At 37.4% G+C, this 21450-nt stretch overlaps 1 protein-coding gene across 1 annotated transcript in view; it reads right to left on the bottom strand.

Moving 5' to 3' along the window:
- Positions 1-1294: 1294 nt before the first annotated feature.
- The window catches only part of CYSLTR1 (cysteinyl leukotriene receptor 1), a 45532-nt gene continuing 25376 nt past the window's right edge, over positions 1295-21450 (bottom strand). The window contains exons 2-3 of the mRNA XM_004717634.2: positions 5967-6052; positions 1295-3234 (exon numbers count right to left, since the gene is read on the bottom strand). Coding sequence (XP_004717691.1) covers positions 2186-3202 — 1017 coding nt within the window. The 5' untranslated portion in view covers positions 3203-3234; positions 5967-6052 and the 3' untranslated portion in view covers positions 1295-2185. The remainder of the gene's footprint in view (positions 3235-5966; positions 6053-21450) is intronic.

The raw sequence follows: 21450 nt of genomic DNA, 5'->3' as shown, positions 1-21450 counted from the left end.
AGGGTTCATGGGGGAGGGGGGAGCTGGGAGGGGAAATACGAGGAGCTGATGCCAGGGGCTTAGGTGGAGAGCAAATGTTTTGAGAATGATGAGGTCAATGAATGTACAAATGTGCTTTACACAATTGATGTATGTATGAATTGTGATAAGAGTTGTATGAGGCCCTAATAAAATGATATAAAAATACCCTTTATTTACTTTGTCATTGTCTTCATTACAAGTTGATGTGTCTGGTTCCCTGGTTTCAGTATTGTAAGTTTGTTGTACATTAGTTACTTCTATATCTAGGTTGATGTCTAGGTAGTGTTGTCATGTATGTTAATCTCAGGTTGTTTACTGTTCGTGATCATCAAAGAGCTGTCCTTAGTATTTCTTGTAAGGCTGGGCTCACAAAACTCACTGCCATGGAGTCCCTTCTGACTCATAGCGACTCTATAGGACAGAGTAGAACTGCTGACTCATAGCGACTCCATAGGATATAGTAGAACTGTTTCGGTGGGTTTCTGCGACTGTAATACTTTATGGGAGTAGACTGCCCTGTCTTTCTCTTGTGGAGCAGCTGGTGGTTTAGAACTTGTGTATCACAGCCCAACACATAACTACTATACTTAAAAAAAATTCTTTTAGTTTCTGTTTATCTGGAAAAATCACGATTTTGCCATAATATCTGAGGAACAATTTTGTATATGATTCTTGGTAATTTTATGTTTTGGAGTTTCACATATTTATTTTATTGCTTCCATAATTCCTGCTAAGTAAGTGAGACTTCTAAGTCTCAATTTGGTTTTTTTTGTCCTTAAAGTAAATATGTTCCAGTTATTACTATATCTTAAAGGTCCTTCTTTTTGTCTTGTGATTTTTTATAAGGAACTGCAACATTAGAATTGAAACAGAAGTAAAATATACGTGGGAGGTTTAGATCGAACTTCTTTCACAGCGGTCCCTTTTCTTCACTATCATCACTTAACTTCTCCGAAGTAATATGTCTTTAAACACAGATTTAAGGAACAAACCACACTTCAGCAAAGGCTTACTCATGTATATTATATTTCAGTCATAACCAGGTTGTTGTTGCTGTTTCAAGAACAAAGATCCCACTGTAATATAAAAATCACTGGAGACATAGTCTTGATATTTCTCTGAACATATCAAAGAAAAGCTAAAAGTATTAAATATTAATGAAGCTTATAATGAACTTTCATCCATAAATGTTTATTGTAGAGGAAAATCTCATGCACTCATATACATATACATAAATACATGAAATTCTTAAAACAGTTTAGAACCTGCCCATTTAGATTTTTTTAAATCCATTGTAAATTTTGATCTCAGTAATAAGCATGTGAAAAACGAATTTTCTCATTCTCCAGTTACTTTATAATTGCTCCGGTTCATATAGGGGAGAGTCAATTTTCTGACTTGTAAGGAAGGGTGATATAGGAAGAAAAATCCCTACGGAAACCTCAATGACCAACAAATAACTCCACCACTCTCTCTTCGGGACCTGGGGCAGCAGGAGTAGAAAATTAGCAAAATGGCCTTTAACCAGGTTTATCTTCCTCACGTTCCAGATTGTGCATTACGTAGGCCCTTTAAGGCCATTTGGCTGAATCTAGGAGTTGCACATTCACTTCTGGAAGAAATGATCTTTTTTGTCTGGTCAGTGACTACTACCAAGGAAAAGGAAGAAAGTACAGTTTGTATAACTTTTAGGGTATCTTCAATTCTTTTCCAATGACATGGCTAGGGATACATCAATGATTATAAATGAATTGATATTTTTAGCTTTTAAAAGCCTAGTTCTTATACACGTAAAGCTTTTATTTGAGGGAGAAAACTTTGATCTCAGGCTTAGTTTTGACAGAGCAGAGACAGAAACATTCTCCATGTAAAAGTGAATGGTAAACACAAAACAAAACAAATAATTGGGAAAAAAGCACACTGCTCCATTTACTCCATGTAGGATTTAGTTCATAGTTGTAGACAGAATTTTTAATATTTTGAATATGTGTATGGCCTCTAATAATGTGGATGCATAAATGAAACGTTTATAGGCACACATCTTCAGTTATGTGTTTATAAATTTTGAATGAAATGTTTTATTTTCTTTGTAAATTCCTTGAGAAAATAATTATCTTGGGGGGTTATTATTCTACTTGGTTGATGCTGGAGATGGTTTAAACTATTATTTACATATTTCCTCTTCTTTTTCTGGCACAGAAGTCTTCTTCTTGGGCACATACGTCATGCTGGATAAAGAAGGTTTTCTAAATGTAGATAACCTTCTCCTAAAGTTTCCTCCCGAAAAGAAATATAGGAGAGGGTCAAAACAACAGTTTGATGCAGCCAGCGACAAAGTTATGACCACTGACTTCTGCATTCTAAGGACAGCATCGCAGGGTTGTGCTTCATTATGTAAAAAGTGAAGGTGGATGGTGCGTTGAATATGATAAGGCATGAAGCTGATCAAAAAGGCAGCTGTAACAACGATGATCATTCCAATAGCTTTTTTACGACTTGACAAATTTTTCTTCATTGAATTTTTCAGTAAAGTAAAAATGATCATTGTATAACAGACCACAATGATAACAAAAGGAATAATGAAACCAAAAAACAATGACACATAATGCAAGACCAAGACATATTTTTTAGCCTGGCTATCTTTTGGAGGCTCAAAGCACTTGGTATTGTTTTTCTCATCCTTGTAAGAGTTGCGCATTAAAAATGGAGAACTGGTTAAAATCACAAAAATCCAAATGCAAACACACACAAGCCTGGCTTTTTTTTGTGTAATCAAATTAATGTTTTGGACAGGGAAAACAATTGCAACACATCTGAAGAAGCTCATGGCTGTCATAAAGAAGATGCTACAGTAGAGGTTTACATACAATGCATAAGTACTGAGGCGGCACAAAAAATCACCAAAAAACCAAATGCCTTTATGAACATAATAGACTACACGGAGAGGCAGTGTGCATACACATAGTAGATCGGCCACTGCTAAATTAATCATGTACACTTGGAAGGCTGACTTTTCATGATATGTTTTTATGAGCACATAAAGCACAAATCCATTGCCAAAGAAGCCCACAATGGAGATCACAGAATACAAGGTGGAATATACTTGATTGCGGAAGTCATCAATAGTGTCATGGCATTTGTTATTAGCGGAAGCCACTGTCATATTTATGAAGCCATCCATATTTCCTTAAGAATATCTGCTTGGTGTTGTGCCTACAATATACAAAAAATCTTGTTAATTTTGAGCAGACCATAAATTACAGGAATTCCTAACATTTTCTTTCGGAGTGTCATTATGCATGCTGAAAAACACAACAGAAAACATTACTTCCAATTTCTGCACTATATCTCAGTTTGCTTTCCAGTTATCTGCCTCTCCCACTGGTGATTTTCTGAACTCAAGTGAAATTATGGTACTATAATTAATCCATTCTTTTAAAAATAGTTCTACTGGCATATAATTCACATGTCATACAATTTAATAGCTTAATCATATTTAGAAGAGTTGTCTAATCATAACCACAGTCAATTTCAGAACATATTCTTCTTTATAGTACTCATTGTTGTTAGCTCCTCATTTACCCCCTGATGACTTCTGTCATGTCCCTAGGTAATTCAGTTACTGTATATTTCATATACAGAAAATCCTATAAAACACAAATAAGAAACAAACAAAGCAACCAATAATAATGACAATGAGGAGAAATTATTAAAAACTGAAACATCTTTAAAACAGGTCAAAAGGGAGATCAAATGATAAGTTGTTACATTTTAACTTAACTACATCTATCATAATCAACCCCACAATGCTCTATCTGACGGCAAGTCTATCACACAAAGAAAAGTGATCCAACAGAATCTTCAAATTATAGAACAGTATCATTGGTATTGCATGCAAGTAAAATTTGCTCAAGATCATCCAACAATGGTTATATCAGGACATTGACAGGGAACTGCCAGAGGTTCAGGCCAGATTCAGAAGAGCATGTAGAACAAGGGATATAATTGCGGGTATCAGTTGGATCTTGGCTGAAAGCAGAGAACACCAGAAAGATGTTTACTTCTGTTTCACTGACTGTGCAAAGGCCCTCGTCTCTGTGGATTATAGCAAAAAACAGATAACCTTGAGAAGAATCAGACTTCCAGAACATTTCTTTGTGCACATGTAGAACCTATACATAGATCAAGGGGCAGTTGTGCATACACTGCGGGGTTTAAAATGAGGAAAGTTGTGTGTCAGGGTTGTATCCTGTCACCATACTTGTTTAATCTGTATGTTGAGCAACTCATCAGAGAAACTGGATTATATGAAGAAGAATGTGGCATCAGGACTGGAAGAAGGCTTATTAGTAACCTTTGAGATATAGACGACAGAATATTGCTTGCTCAAAGTGAGGAGGATTTGAAGCACTTGCAGATGAAGCTCAAGGATTGCAGCCTTCAGTATGGATTACAACTCAATGTTCACAACTGGAGCAATAGGTGACATCATGATAAGTGGAGAAAAGCTTGAATTTATTAAAGATTTTGCCTTGCATGGATCCATAATCAATGAGCATGGAAGCAGCAGTCAAGAGATAAAAGGACAGGCTGCATTGGGTAAATCTGCTGTACAAGACCTCTTTAGAGTAATGAAAAGCAAGGATGTTACTTTAAGGACTAAGGTACACCTGATCCAACCCATGGTATTGTCTATGGCCTCATATGCATGGGAAAGTTAGATATTGAATAAAGACGGTCAAAGAAGAATTGATGCATTTGAATTGTGGTGCTGGGGAAGAATATCGAAAGTATTGACTGGTAAAAGGACAAACAAATCTGTTTTGGAAGAAGTACAGCCAGTAAGAAGTAAAGGCAAGGATGGCAAGACTTTGTCTTACACACTTCGCATATATTGTCAGGAGAGACCAGTCCCTGGAGAAGGATATCATGCTTGGTAAATTGAAGAAAAAGGAAGGTCCTTAAGGAGATGGATTGACACAGTGCCTGCAACAATGGGCTCAGACGTAAGAACAATTGTGAGGATGGCAAAGGGCCATGCTGTGTTTCGTTCTGTTGCGCATAGGGTAGCTATGTGTTTGAACTGACTTGATGGCAGCTAACAACAACATACTGTTGACACAGATTAATCATTTGTTTGTTTTATTTAAATATGTTAATATTATAAGTAATCTTTTAATTCTCAGTTCTTTGAATGCAAGATGCTAAATAAAAGTAACACATAACAATAAAAACATTTAAAAAGTGACATATTATCTTGTCTTGTATACTCCCTAACCCCTACTGACCAAAATAAGATTTTCTAGAAATTTTCATATTTTAGGTTCAATTGCTTATTTACAACTATAAATCTCATTATATTAGACTATGAAAAGAAGGTTATGAAACTTTCAAACAAGTAATGAATTCTAGAGGAGCAGAGATCATGCAGTAAGCCACTTGTTGGCTTTACCTGTCTTAAACAATATTTAATTCAATTTTTCTAAATATAAAGAGATCCTCCCACAGTCTGACCTACATAAAGTGGGTATTAAATAAAAAACCAAACAAACCCACTGCCGTTCAGCTGATTCAGAACCATAGCGACCCTATAGGATAGAGTAGAATGGCCCCTTTGGGCTTTTAACACTAAATATTTACAGGAGCAGACAACCTCATCTTTCTGCTGACCTTTGGAACTACACCCCCAGGGACCCTCCTCTGCATTGAAACAGCTCTAATCTGGCGGAGGAAAGCAATGACAGCATAGTACACGGGAAGGGTTACAATACAATGTGGTAAGAGACATTTTAAAACAAAACAAAAGAGTCATGAATTAATTAACACAAACAAGTATAAACACAAGTGGAACGAATTTTGCTTTAGTGCAGATGATGAAGCTTTTTTTTTGATGAAGTTGGTAGAAATCGGAAAAGACAGGATTCATTTTGAATATGCAGCCATACCTTTTGCTGCTACTGCAATCTCCTTCACAATTATTCTTCGTTAGTGGTCAGTGATCCTTCTGGAACAATATCAGAAGAAGTCCACGCTGAAATCATAAGATTAAAAAGGAAGATAAAGCGTTTAGGAACAATTCAGAAGGGTCATGGGAGCTTAATAGCCTTAAGCATCAATCCAGGGTGTAAGATGGGAGATCAAAGCTTTACTGACAGATTTATGGTTAGTTATTGGATTATATACCCCCTTCCTTTTCCTCCCACCATTTTTATATTATTCTCATGGGAAAAACTCGAAATACAATTGAAGATTGATACTTGCTGTTGTGTGCACATAACTTCCATACCCAAAGATGAACACAGTATTATCAACCTATGAAATAATATTTCCCTGATTTTCTCTTGTAATCAGTTTGTTATGAAGGTCAAAGGGGAAATAACTTGGAAGTTCGTATCTAAGGCTCTACTCATGAGGAAAAGAGTTATAAAATGAAAAAGATGAAGTATATATGTCTGGGATGGCTTAGGTTCAGATTTGTTTGAAGGAAGGATAGCTCAGGACCCTGGACTCTTCTCCTTATAAACTCTTAATAAGCCCAATGCCATCAAGTTGATTCTGACTGAAAGCAGTCCTGCAAGACAGATAGAACTATTCCTCGGCGTTTCTCACACCGTCAGTCCTCACGGCTCATCTTTCCCCTGTGGGACAGTTGGTGACTTCCAAAAGCTGACCTTGTACTTTGTAGCCAAATGCTTACCCTGTGGCACTACCAGGGCTCCTATAAACTCATAATAGCACCTGTCATTTGTGTCATTGATTTGGCATACATCATGACAACCACCAGTGGCTGCCAGTTTGTCAAATTATGGTGGCCTATGAATTACTGTGATGCTGGAAGTATTTGAAATGCTAGCAGGGTCATCCTTGGTGATGAGCTTTCAGTGGGGCTTCCAGACTAAGAACTCTGAATAGCAGCAGAACACTGTCAGGCAGAGGGCCAGAAGATGTGCCCCTCAGGTTGGAAGGCACGCAAAATACTGCTGAGGAAGAAGTGACTTCTGAAAGTAGAGAGGGCTCTAATAACATGAGTGGAGTAAAGCTTTAGGGACCTTCATTTACTGGTGGGGCAACAATAAAAATGAGAAGAAAGAATTGCAAGCATTCATCAATAAGTAGAATATGCGATGTACAAAATATGAGTCTTAAAAAATTGGAAGTCTACAAAAATGAAATGGAACACATACACATGATATCCTAGGCCTTAGTAAGCTAAAGTGGAATGGTATTGGACATTTCGAATTGGATAGTCATGGCTTACTATGCCAGGAATGACAAACTCAAGAGGATTTGGATCACATTCATCATCAAAAAGAACATTTCAAGATCTGTCTTGGCATGAAGGTTGTCTGTGATTGGATACATATATATATACAAGGAAATTAGGTTAATACAACTATTATTCAAATTTACACACGTACCACTAAAGCTAGCAATGAAGAAATTGAAGAATTCTACCAATATCTTCAGACTGAAATGGATCAAATATGCAAGCAAGATGCACTGATAATTACTGGTGATTGGAAGGCAAATGTTGGAAACAAAGAGGAAGGAATGGTAGTAGGAAATATAAATGAAGCTGAAAATCATATGATAGGATTTTGCAAGACCAAAGTTCTTCATTGCAAATATGTTTTCCCACAAATAAATGCCTGCTATACATGTGTACCTTTCTATATGGAATATACATGAATCAAGTTGACTATATCTGTGGAAAGAGATGATGAAGAGGCTCAATATCAGCAACCAAAATAAGGCCAGAAACTTACTGTGGAAAAGATATTATTTACTCAGAGTTAAATTCAAATTAAAGATGTTGAATACTAAAACCTGTCCACAGAGACAAAATGAAACCTTGAACATATCCCATCAGAATTTAGAGACCATATCAAGAACAGATTTGACACATTGAACACTCATGACAAACTGGATGAACTGTGGAATGCCATCAAGAACATCATATGCGAAGAAAGCAAATGATCATTAAAAAGACAGGAAATAAAAAAGATACCAAAGTGGATATCAGAAGAGATTCTGAAACTTGCTCTTGAATACAGAGAAGCTAAAAGGAATGGAAGAAATTATTAAATAAAGGAGCTGAACAGAAAATTTTGAAGAACAGCTCAGGAAGTCAAATTAGAGTTGTATAATGAAATGTACTGTATATACTCATTTGTATACGCCGAGTTTTTCAGCACATTTTTTTATGGCTTAACTTATTTTAATGAAAAAAGTACAAAGAACTCATATCCAATAACTGATGAATCAACAAAATACTGTGCTATGTTCATATAAACAAATCTCCAACCCCCCGGCTGTCTAGTTGCTTCAGATAAATAGTTACCACATACAACACAGTGGAACTCTCCCATTTTATTTCCAAAGCTTTAAATATTTATGGAAGCAGAATGTCACATCTTTCAACAACAGAGCAGTTAGTGGATTAATTTCAACTGTGGAATTTGGTTAGCAGACAAGTGCTTCACAAACACACTACCGGGATTCTGGGTATAGTTATGAAAAAATAATAAAAATAATGAAATATGAATAGATAGAATGACATGATTGAGTCTTTAAAAGATTATACTAAGGGAAGATTCAGCACATTTTTAATGCAGTTTTTGTGGTAAAATTAGGTGCCTCGACTGATATTCGGGTCGGCTTATACTTGAGTATACTTGAGGTACTAAGTCCTGGAGTTAGAAAGCCAAAAAAGATGAACAAACTCAGCATATATTAAGCTGAAAGAACTGAGGCAAAAACTCAAGCCTTGTGTTGAAATATTGAAGAATTCTATGGGCAAAATATTGAATGATGCAGAACCATCAAAGGAAGATGGAAGGAATACACAGAGTTTGTATGTCAAGAATAATTGGTTGATGTTCAACTATTTCAAGAGGTAGCATATTACCAAGAACCAATGGTACTGAAGGAAGAAGTCCAAACTGCATTGAAGACATTGATGAAAAACAAGACTCCAGGAATTGGTGGAATACCAACTGAAATATTTCAACAAGCTGATATAGCTCCGGGAGCACTCATTTATCTGTGACAAGAAATATAGAAGCCAATACTAAAAAAGATTCATATTTGTATACATCCCAAAGAAAAGTGACCCAACAGAATGTGGAAATTATTGAACAATATTATTAATTTCACATGCAAATACAATTTTGCGGAAGACTATTCAACAGCAATCACTGCTGTACATCAACAGGGAACTGCATGAAATCTTGTCAGAAGGCAGAGAATTCTAGAAAGCTGTTTAATTACATTGACTAATGCCTTTCAAATGTGTGAACAATAACAAATTACAGATAACATTGGAAAGAATGGATTTGGGGCCTCACACTGAATCATATCCTTAATCTAAGAACAATGATTTTTTAAAAAATTTTTAAAAGCAATTTATTGACATGTAATTCATATAAACAATGAGTTCTTAAGACATGGCTCTCTATTTTTAAAAAAATCACTTTATTGGGGGCTCGTACAATTCTTATCACATTCCATACACTCATCCATTGTGTCAAGCACATTTGTACATTTGTTGCCATCATCATTCTCAAAACGTTTTCTTTCTACTTGAGCCCTTGATATCAGCTCCTCATTTCCCCCCTCCCTCCCTGCTCCCCCTCCCTCATGAACACTTGATAATTTATAAATTATTATTTTATCATATCTTACACTGTCTGAAGTCTCTCTTCACCCACTTTTCTGTTGTCTATCCCCCAGGGAGGAGGTTATATGTAGATCCTTGTAATCTGTTCCCCCTTTCTACCCCACCTTCCCTCCACCCTCCAGGTATCACCACTTTCACCACTGGTCCTGAAAGGATCATCTGTCCTGGATTTCCTGTGTTTCCAGTTCCTATCTGTACCAATGTACATCCTCTGGTCTAGCCAGATTTGTAAGGGAGAATTGGGATCATGATAGTGGGGGGAGGAAGTATTTAACTAGAGGAAAGTTGTATGTTTCATCATTGATTCCCTGCACCCTGACTGGTTCGTTTCCTCCCCACGACCCTTCTATAAGGGGATGTCCAGTTGCCTACGGATGGGCTTTGGGTATCCACTCTGCACTCACCCTCATTTACAATGATATGATCTTTTGTTCTTTGATGCCTGATACCTGATCCCTTCGACTCCTCGTGGTCACACAGGCTGTTGTGCTTCTTTCATGTGGGCTTGACATGGCTCTATTTGATACTCACTCTCATGAAGAGATCACTGGAAATATGGGTGCTAGAACACCAGCAAGTGTGGTGGAGAAACCAGATGGTACCTTGTTATCAGAAAGATTAGCACATGAGGTCTCAAAGGTTTGTCTTAAACTGAGCTGTCACCTAAATAAGATGTCTACAAAGTCCGCATGGAAGAAGCACATTAGTCTGTGCGATCCAAGAATTATAAATAATAAAACGCAAATCTGGAGGAGGGAATGGTGTCAAAGCTTAAATTGTGAACACCCGGCTTGCAGAAGGGTCTGGATGACAGTGAAAGACCCCAAAGCATCTACAGGGTCCCCATATGGATTAAGTCTCCACTGAATGTCCTCTGACCCTAGTGTAGGGATATGAATAGCCTTTTTATCAGACGAGCATTGTGGGATCGATTATGGCAGGTGTGCTGTTGTTGTTAGGTTTCATCAAGTTGATTTCGACCCAAAGAGACCTTATGCACAACAGAATGAAACATTGCTCGGTCTGGAGCCGTACTCACCATTGTTTCCATGTTTGAGCCCATTGTTGCAGCCACAGTGTCAATCCATCTCCTAGTTAGGTTAAAATGTAACACCTTATCATTTGATCTCCCTTTTGAGTCATTTTAAAGTTGCTTAAGTTTTTAATAATTTCTGCTTTCTTTTTAATTGAGAATCTTCCTGTTTTGTTTGTTTCTTATTTGTGTTTTTAATGACTTTCTGTATATGAAATCCAGAATAAGTAAATCTATAGAGACAGTAACTGGATCAATGATTCCTTAGGGATATGGCTGAGGAAATTGAGGGGAATGGGGGGCTAATAAGTATAAGAACAAACAAAATTATCAAAAACTGATTGTGGTGATGATTGTACAACTCTTCTTCTTATTGAATTGTAGGATTTGTGGATTATAAGTGAATAAAACTTAAAATATTGATAAATAAAAATTTAAAATGCCTGGTTAGCAAGATAATACTGGGTGGATTCTCCCAGTAATGATTAAGTTTTCTCCAAGGACACACTGACCATCTTCGATTTACCTACCAACAGGAGTGAAATCATCTTATCAGAAAGAGACATATCCCCTTGCCTCTTCCTTTGGTCATGTATTCCTGTTGAAATTCATTGGTTACCATCAAAGTGTCTGTTAGTTTGGGGTGACTGTGCGACTATGCTATATGGCTGGAATTATTTGGTCCTGTCCCTCTCTCCCCTAAATAAAAAACTAACCTCAGTTGAGTTGAGCCCTCCTCAGAAGAAATGTTTTTGGTCGCAAAACTTTTATTGGGAGCTCTTATAGATATCATACTATTTTACATTTCAATCACATCAAGCATTATTGTATAATTGCTGCTACAGTTTCAAAACAATTTTTCCCTTCTGGAACTCCTTGATATCAGCTCCGTACCTCCCAGGAACCCCTATTCTATATGTTGTCTCTATAAATTCATCAACTCTGGGTTTCATATACCTAAAAATCTATAATGACAATTCAAAAGGGCTACCCACAATGAAAAAATCCATCAGAGATAAACCCCAATATGAATCAAAACCACAAAAGTATGAAGAAGTGGTTTTTAAGATGTACAAATAAGTGAGTGATATATGGTTCATAAACTTTAGACCAACACCACCATATTGTTTGGGAGAACAGATTAAATGATTACATGACTTGAGAACAGTTGCCTCTTTGTCTTAGTGTTTGTCCTTATATTAATGATCTTATACAGCATTTGTCCTTTGGCGATTAACTAACTTCGCCCAACATAATATTCTCCAGGTCCATCCATGTCATGAGGCGCTTCTTAGTTTCATCAATGTTATTTTCATGATGCATAGTATTCCGTTGTGTGTATGTACCCAAGCTTCTTTAGTCATTTTTCTACTGATGGGCTTTTGGGCTGTTTCCAGCTTCTTACGACTGTGACCAGTGCTAACATGAACATTGGGGTACATATGTCCATTTGTGTTATGTCTTTTACATCTTTGGGTTATAATCCAGCAGAAGTACTGTTGGGTTGTATGGGATTTTCATGCCTAGTTGTTTTAGATTGCACTATATCACTTTCCACAACTTTGTACATGTTTACAGAATCACCAGCAGTGTAAGAGAGTTCCAACCTCTCTGCACCTTCTCCAGTATTTGTTGTTTTCTTTCTTTGTTTCCATTGAGCTGTCATTGTCAGTGTAAGGTGATATCACATCATTGCTTTGATTTGGCTAGTGGTTGTGAGCATTTTTCATATTTTTGTTAGACATTTGAATGTCACTTTTGGTGAGCTGTCTGTTCATGCCTTTTCCCCACTTCTTAATTGGATTATTATTATTTTGTTAATGAAGTCTTGTAATAGTCTATAGATTTTATAGAGTACTTCCTTGTCCATGGTGTCACTGTTAGAGATTTTTTTTCCCCAGTCCATGGACTCTCTTTTTACTCTCTTGATGCACACAAGTGTCTTATTTTTAGTAAGGCCCAATCATCTATATTGTCTTCTACTGTGTGTGCTTTCTTTGCTATATTTGATTGTATGTGTATGCCCTGCAACAGGACCCTTAAGTTTTCTCATCAATGATCTTTATAGATCTGGGATTTACATTTAGGTCTTTGATCTATCTTGAGTTCATTTTTGCACATGGGGTGAAATATGCATCCTGTTTCATTCTTCTGTGGATCAGATCCAAGTTTGCTAGCATTATCTGCGGAAAAGCCCCTCTCTTTCCCATTTCATGTTTTATGGCACTTTGCCGAAGATCAGTTTCCTGTAGGCTGATTAATTTATTTCTGGATTTTCCGTTCTGTTTCATTGGTCTATGTACCTATTCTTGTACCAGTGCCAGGGTGTTTTTACTATTGTAGCTGTGTAATAGGTTTTGAGGTCAGGTACTGTGAAACCTCCTACTTTATTCTTCTTTTTAAGGAGTTCTTTGACAGGCTGAACTCCACCCCTTCACTATTAATAGTCTCAAGTTGACACCAGATTATGTAACTACTACACTACCAAAGGCAATCTTTAGATACAATGAACTTCTGATCCAAATCCCAAAGTAATTATTTAAAAAAAAAAAAGCAAAACAAAAACGAATAACTACTTTTATATGGAGAGGGAAGAGACCTAGGACAAGCAATCAGGTTGCAACTTGATGACCTGATTTGGAAGTGCTACATAGATAAATAGATCACAGGAGGCCAGACCCACTCTACTGCTGCTTTGTCTTCCTGCTGACAAACCACATGGAGCTATGCTGCTGAAGCCAAAGCCCTTGAGCTGGAGGAGCCATATGGAGACCCACGCCAGCGCTGAGATGCTTCCACCGCCACTGGATCCAAAAGAGTTTCCACCCATTGGCCTTTGATCTTTCTACATTTGCATCATTGCATGTGTTGCATGAGTCTGAAGAAGAATTTATAGACTGGTATCAGACATAAGTGCTAATAATGGACTTATGGACTTGATCTGGACTGGGTTGGAATGTTTCTTAATATACAATTTACTCTTTGATAAAAGCTCTTTCTTAGACATGTATGAGTGTCTATGAATTTGCTTCTCTAGTCAACCTAGACTAACACAGGTAGTATTAACATCTTCTCAATATTGAGCATTCCTATCCATGAACACAGGATATTCTTCCATTTGGGTAGGTTTACTTTGGTTTCATGTAATAGTGTCCTGTAGCTTTCCTTGTACAGGTCTTTTGCTTCACTGGTTAGGTTTATTCCTATGTATTTCATCTTAGTGTGGCTATCATAAATGGTATTGTTCCCTTGACATTGTTTTCAGAGCTCTCTTCATTAGTGTATAGGAGTCCAATAGATTTTTTGCTTGTTAATCTTGTATCCTGCCACACTGCCAAATATTTTGATTGTTTCCAACAATCATTTTGTAGAGTCTTTGGGTTTTCTACATGTAAAATCATATCATCTGCAAATAGTGAGAGTTTCACTTCTTTGCCCATTTGGATTCGTTTTTTGTTGTCTAATGGTCTGACTAAGACTTCTAGCATAATGTTGAATGAAAGTGATGAAAGATGAAGTCAGACAAGCTTTCTTTCTCCGAGGGATACATCATTTCTGTATTTCACTTTGAAGTTATTTTTATTTTTTACTGTATTTTATTTATAGCAAAGTCCCTGTGTCATAAGTTAGGATTTATTTTTGTTATATTAAAGCATTCTTCCTTCAAAGAATGAGAAAAATTCAGCTTATTTTTTTTCTACTAAAACAATGTCAAGGTAGCTAAACTGGCAAAAATGATAGCTTCTTAGTCAGAATAATGAATATAATAAAGGAAAGGAGAAATCAAAAGAGTATTAATGAGATAAAGAGAAAATGAATAGGTAGGAAAGTGTAGTATTATGGACTCTCAAAGAAGTTTTAAGACAGGATGTGGACTTTAATTTCAAATGTTTCCAAAGGCTCAAAGAGAATGAAATTCATTAAAAGGCAGTGGTAGCCTTGGAAACAAGGATTTAAACTGGTTTGCACCAGTCTAGTCATGGCCGATAATACCAAATTAGGACAGAGGCAAATTTATAAAGATTTTGTCTTAGTGGAAAGACAAACAGAATGAGAAAAATTATGTGTTGAAGTCCCAAAATGGGAGATTCAGAAGAGGCATAGAGATGCAAGAGACTTGATTATTGCCAGTAGTTAACAAGTGGCATATATCCAAAATACCGTGGCTAGCTGCCATCTTTGAATGGAGCACTGTTTAGTGCTTGCTTGCTTAGAAAAAACATTTTCGATAGAGTAGTGAGTATAGAGTATTAGGTTAAAACTTTTCATCAGACTTTTTGGCCTCTATTAGGTACTCTTTATCAATAAAAAAATCCAAAAAAAAAGGATGAAAGAATAAGTTTTCTGTTGCTGCATAAAATACTACCACAAACATAAAGCTCACTTTTGCCCCCTCATTTTCTCTGGATAAGCGTTAATTAAGTCCTCTGCTCAAGATGTTAGCCAGAATTGTGATCTGATGCTCAAGGTAATTTTCCAAGATCATTGGTTATCAGTAGAATTCAGTTCCTTGTGGTTATGACTAAAGCACTGTTTTCTGGCTGTCTGTTGACAACGGACTCCTTTCAGCTATCAGGGAGTGACCTTAGGTCCTTCCACATGGTGCCACCATCTTATAGCATGGCTCTTTTCTTTCCTCCTCATTATCAGGAGAGACAGCTCCCATGCCAACCTTTTTGACTTCTTTCTCTGATCTCCAGGCCTTTTGTAAAGGGCTTAACTAATTAGGTCAGGTGCCACCATGGTTATCTCTTTGTTTGTTTGATGTGAAATCAACTGTTTAGTAATCTGATCACAAACGTGAAATCCCCTCTTAGTCTTATGTGTCACCCACACTCAAGGTGTGGCAATTACATAAGGTTTGTACACCAGCATGTAAAAAGCCTGGGGGAAGCTTAGCATGCTTACCAAACAGGGAATGTCTAGGGGAGTTTTTCTTGGGATAAAAGTGTGGCCCCCAAACCAAGTTAGAAAAATCTTCAAGACTGTCCAGCAGTTAAAGTGTGGGCTTAATCTGTAAAGATTAGATAGGTAATGTAAGGGTCATTGAGTTTATAGTAATGGAGAAAACTTGGAAAATGAGGGTAAAGTGGTTGCACAACTTGAATAATATAATTTCTGTCACTTAATTTTACAGATAGGAATTGTCAAAATGATGTATATTCTGTTGTGTATATTCTCAACAACAACAAAATAAAAATAAAATTAGATAACAACGAACAAAAAAGTTTGGGCTTCATCTAGGCCCACCAAACCTTGAGGACAATATCCCTGCTTAGAGCAGCCAATGCACAGAGAGGGCCACTAGAGGCGAAACACTAAGGGTGTGCAACAGAACAGCAAGAGGAGCAGAGGAAGGAAGTCCCGAGGGAATACCAAAAATAGACTTTGGGGCTAGGGTGTGGCATCCCATCACACTCAACTGGAAAACACTCTGAAAGGTCAGCAAACAGACCTTGAACTATTTACAGGCTTTTCTTTTTTGGTCATTGTTTTTTTGTTGAAGTTTTGTTTTCTTTCATTGTTTTATTTTGCTCTGTCTTGTTTTTTTTCTGCATATTATTATCTCTGCAGGTCTATCTAGAGAAGATAGGAGGTGGGGGAAAGGAAGTGGGTGTTAACAAACCCAGAGGAAAGGGAACAACAAGTGATCCAAAATAGGTGGCAAGGAGGATTTAGGAGGCCTGGTAGGGCTTGATCAAGGGCAATGTAAGCAAGAGGAATTACTGAAACCCAAATGAAGGCTAAGTATGATACTGGGACAAGAGGAAAGTAAAAAGAAATAGAGGAAAGAGTTAGGAGGCAAAGAACGTTTATAGAGGTCTAAATACAGGCATGCATATACCTAAATATTTTTATATCTGATGATGGGTAGCAGATGGAGATTGGGCCTCTACTCAAGTACTCCCACAATGCAAGAACACTTTGTTCTATTAAAGTGGCATTCCATGATGCTCACTTTCCCTACATGATCACTGAAGACAAAGCGGGTGCATAAGCAAATGTGGTGAAGAAAGCTGATGCTGCCCGGCTATCAAAAGATATAGCATCCGGGGTCTTAAAGGCTTGAAGATAACAAGCAGGCATCTAGCTGAGAAGCAACAAAGCCCATGTGGAAGAAGCATACCAGCCTGTGTGATCATGAAGTGTCCATGGGATCAGTTATCAGGCATCAAATAACAAAAAGTCATATCATTGTGAATGAGGGGGAGTGCGGAGTGGCAAATGGACATCCCTTACAGAAGGGTCTCGAGGAGGAGATGAGTCAGTCAGGGTGCAGTGTAGCAATGATGAAACATACAACTTTCCTCGAGTTCTTTAATGCTCCCCCCCCAATATTATGATCCCAATTCTACCTTACAAAACTGGCTAGACCAGAGGAGGTACACTGGTACAGATAGGAATTGGAAACACAGGGAATCCAGGACAGATGAACCCCTCAGGACCAGTGGTGACAATGGTGATACCAGGAGAGTGGAGGGAAGGTGGGGTAGAAAGGGGGAACTAATCAGAAGGATCTACATATAACCCCCTCCCTGGGGGATGGACCACAGAAAAGTGCGTGAAGGGAGACGTCGGACAGTATAAGACATGACAAAATAATAATAATTTATGAATTATCAAGGATTCACGAGGAGGGGGGCAGGCAGGGAGGGGAAAAATGAGGGGCTGATACTAAGAGCTCAAGTAGAAAGAAAATGTTTTGAGAATGATGATGGCAACAGATGTACAAATGTGCTTGACACAATGGATGTATGTGTGGATTGTGATGAGTTGTACAAGCCCCCAATAAAATGATAGAAAAAAGACTTAATAAACATTCTCCTTAAACTAAAAAAAAACTAAAAAAAAAGTGTGGGCTTAAAAACAGAAATGTAAGGGTGTTAGCTAAAGTGTTTCATTTGGGTGCTCATTTTATCTCCAATTTATTAATGGCAAAGTGGGAGTGAAACAGTGTATGGTTTGTATATAAATGTTGCAGCAAAAATGGTTTGTGAAAATATTTGGTTTGAGTTCAGGCAAAATTGCCAGACCCAATTATTACATTATATTCCAGGCCTAATTATACATCTGATGTTTCTCAGAAGTTTTATGCAGTGGCAAAAGAAGATACTGGAAAAAACGTACATGATTACACTAAAGAACAATCCAACAGGGAAACAGAAGACCATCCAGGTACCTGATATCTTTGCTTTAAGAGGGAAGCAAACCTAACCTATTTCTATTTATTTGAGTTCTAAAGAAAATAATAATAAAATTACATTTTTCTCAGGAACACATAAATTATTGAAACTTTGACTAGAGGATCCTCAGTGATTTGTTTTTAATGAATAAGGAGATTTCAAAGTCCATGGTTCTATGTAAAAATATATTTGCATACAGACTACTCCCAAGATCAGTTTATAGCAGCAGTTCTCAACCTGTGGGTCGTGGCCCTTTGGGGGTCGAATGACCCTTTCACAGGGGTCGCCCAATTCATAACAGCGGCAAAATTACAGTTATGAAGTAGCAACGAAAATTATTTTATGGTTGGGGAGGGTCATCACCTATGAGGAACTGTGGTTGAGAACCACTGGTTTATCGGTACTAACAAGTGTTAATGTAACTTTTGTGGCTTAGTGGTTATGTCTGCGATCCCAAAAGTTAGCAGTTCAAAACCATCAGCTGCTCTGCAGGAGAAAGACATGGCTTTCTACTCTCAGAAAGAGTTAGTCTCAGAAACTCACAGGGGCAGTTCTACTCTGTCCCATGGGATCACTACAAGTCATTATCAACTCAATGGCAGTGAGTTTAGTTTTTTCTTGCGTTTTGGTGGCATGATGGACAAAGCATTGGGCTGTTAACCACAGAGTTGGCCTTTCAAAACTACCATCCATTCCGAGAAAGAAAGATGAGACTGTCTGCTTCCATAAGATGTACAGTGTTGGAAACGTAATGGAACATCTCTACAGGGTTGCTATGAGTCAGAAGTGCCACAATTGCAGTGGGCACAAGTATTACAGTAAATCAAGAATTAAGCAGGCTTTGTAAAGAGAAGAGCTCACAAACATAATTCAAAAACTAATAAAACACATTGAAGCAGAAAAATGTGGTTTAACTATATAATTGATTACTTTCTGCCTAGCATTATACTATATCAATTTGTTAAACATAATTTTCCCGAGCCTTTCTTATGGCTCCTTGATGGTAGGTGCCGTTGAGTCAGTTCTGACTCAGATCGTCCGTATGTACAACAGAAAGAAACACTGCCCGGTCTTGCGCCATCCTCACAATTGAGCCCATTGTTGCAGTCACTGTGTTAATCTAGCTTGTTGAAGACCTTCCTGCTTTTTGGCAGGCCTGTCTTCTGAGGTGTCTTTGGTTGGCTTCAAACCACCAACTTTTCTGCTTTTAGTCAAACACTTAGCTGTTTGCACCAACTAGAATCTCTTGAGCTACAAAAGACCTGGAGATAAGAGTGGAAAGCAAGTTTAAACTCGTTCACAATCAACAATCGAAAATGTAGTCCTTATGGAGCACCAGCTCGACCATACCCTTTCCCTGCTCAGAAAGTCCTGATTGCCTATAGAAGAAAGTGTAAATCTCCATGCAGTTGTTGGCAGGTGTCGCCGAATCAGGTCTGACTCAACAGACTGAATCATTGCCAGGTCTGGCATCGCTCTCACAGTTATTGCTCTATTTGAACTCACTGATGCAACCACTGTGTCAATCTAGCTTGTTGAGGGTCTTCCTCTTTTTCACTGACCTCTACTTTAAATACGTATTGTGTTCTTCTCCAGGAACTGGGCTCTCTTGATCGCATGTGCAAAATGCACATTCTCTCCTAAGTAGTATAGATCTAAGTAGCATACTTCTGTGAAGACAGACTTGTTCAGTCTCCACTTACTGTTGGTGAGGGCTTTTTGGTATGGCTTTCTTTACATGAAATCCAGGATAGGTAAACCCATAGAGAAAGTAACTGGATTAATGGTTTCTTAGGCTTATGACAAGGGAAGTTGGGGGAAAATTGGGCGCTAATAATAATGAATACAAGAAAGGAGAAAATATTCTAAAAGTGTGGTGATATTACGTAATTCTTAATATATTTAAGCCACTGAATTGTTTGGTATATTGTATGGTATATGAATTATATGTCAATAATGCTGTTAAAATTTAAACAAAAGAAAAAAGTAATTCACAATGAATAAGTTGTCTTGCAAAATGTTATCATACAATTTCTTATGCTCTCTCTATTACATCATTAAGATAGACTGCTTGGAAGAGGTTGCTTTTGTGAGACTGCCAACCTAATAATCTCATCTCCCGGGACGTTGTTCTGCTGATATTCATTAAGCTTTAAAAGCACCCCTTATGCCTCCAAAGTGGTCCCTTCCTTCTTTCTAATCTGTCTAACCTGAAAGCTCTGGTGAAATTTGTCTATCATAGGTGATCCTATTGGTATTTGAAGCTTCCAGCATCAACAAAACATTAAAGACACCACAGTTCAACAAACTGACAGACAGTGGTGGCTCATCCCACTGGACTGTATTAACCTAGCAGTGTTTCTTTTATTTCTGTGAAATTGATGGCATAGTATCACATTTTTTATAAAGTGTACTCAATTCGATGAAAAGGTGTACCAGTGTTATTGAGTTCTCTTTACAATAAGAAATGGCAAGCAAAGAATAATTTATCAGTGTCCTGCTGTTCAAAATTTCAAGAATTGAGACTAGATATGATCACAGTGTGAGTCCTAGGAACATGGATGAGAACTATGTTCCCACACAATTGCTTAGTGAATCAAGTCTCTGTAAAGAAGTCTATAAAAAGGAAATGGCAGGCTACTAAGAAGAAAAAAAAAAGGACAAAGCAAAACTAAAATAGTGATACTCAACTGAAGGAAACCAACAGAAGGCGCTATGCTATGAAGCTCGATTTTCGCGTGAATAACTTAGTTTTATAGAATAATAGAACAGGAAGGCACTTAGAGAACATCTAGCACAACTCCACTCCCTTTATGACCAAGAAAGAGAACGCGATTCCTGAACGTTACATAGAGTGTGTGCCTGAGCCGACATGCTTGCTTCACAATCGAGAGCTGTTTCCAGTGTAGCACACTGTTTACTTTCAGATTCCATAAGGCCTGCCAATAAACACTGGCATACAAGAAAGACAAATTCACAGACTGTTATGAATAATGGAATTTGAATAAACGGTTGTGCAGAAGACTCCACAAATACCAAAGATGGACATTTCTTTCAGTATAATATAACAAAAACAAACTCACTGCCATCAAGTCGATCTAACTCATAGTGACCCTATTTAAGCCAGGGTAGAACTGCCCTTGTGGAACTCTTTACCGGGGTAGAAAGCCTAGAGGGGCTTGTGGTTTCAAATTACTGACTTCACAGTTAGCAGCTCATGTAACCATGAAGCCACCAGGGCTCCTTCATTATAATACAGAAGTATTATTTAATGGATATTAGATATTCAAGTTTCTTTTTTATGTTCTTGTTTCTTTTCTTTTCAATCCATTATCACTTATGCCAGATTTTTCTTCTTTTAATTGTTTTATTTTAATGTATTTTAACAAACTTGCAGGAACGACATAGATGACAGGCATTAAAATTTGTATTTTCATGTAGAACAACTTAGCAAAGTATAGTGAATGGATGGAATCTATTGATAAAAATGCTACAAACACCATTTAATTGCTATCAATAAGAAATTTACTTCT

The sequence above is a fragment of the Echinops telfairi genome, unplaced genomic scaffold (genome assembly GCF_000313985.2).
Source record: "Echinops telfairi isolate 266 unplaced genomic scaffold, ASM31398v2 ScPeMD7_7418;HRSCAF=8456, whole genome shotgun sequence".
Lineage (NCBI taxonomy): Eukaryota > Metazoa > Chordata > Mammalia > Afrosoricida > Tenrecidae > Echinops > Echinops telfairi.
This window is presented reverse-complemented; position numbering and strand designations above follow the sequence as displayed.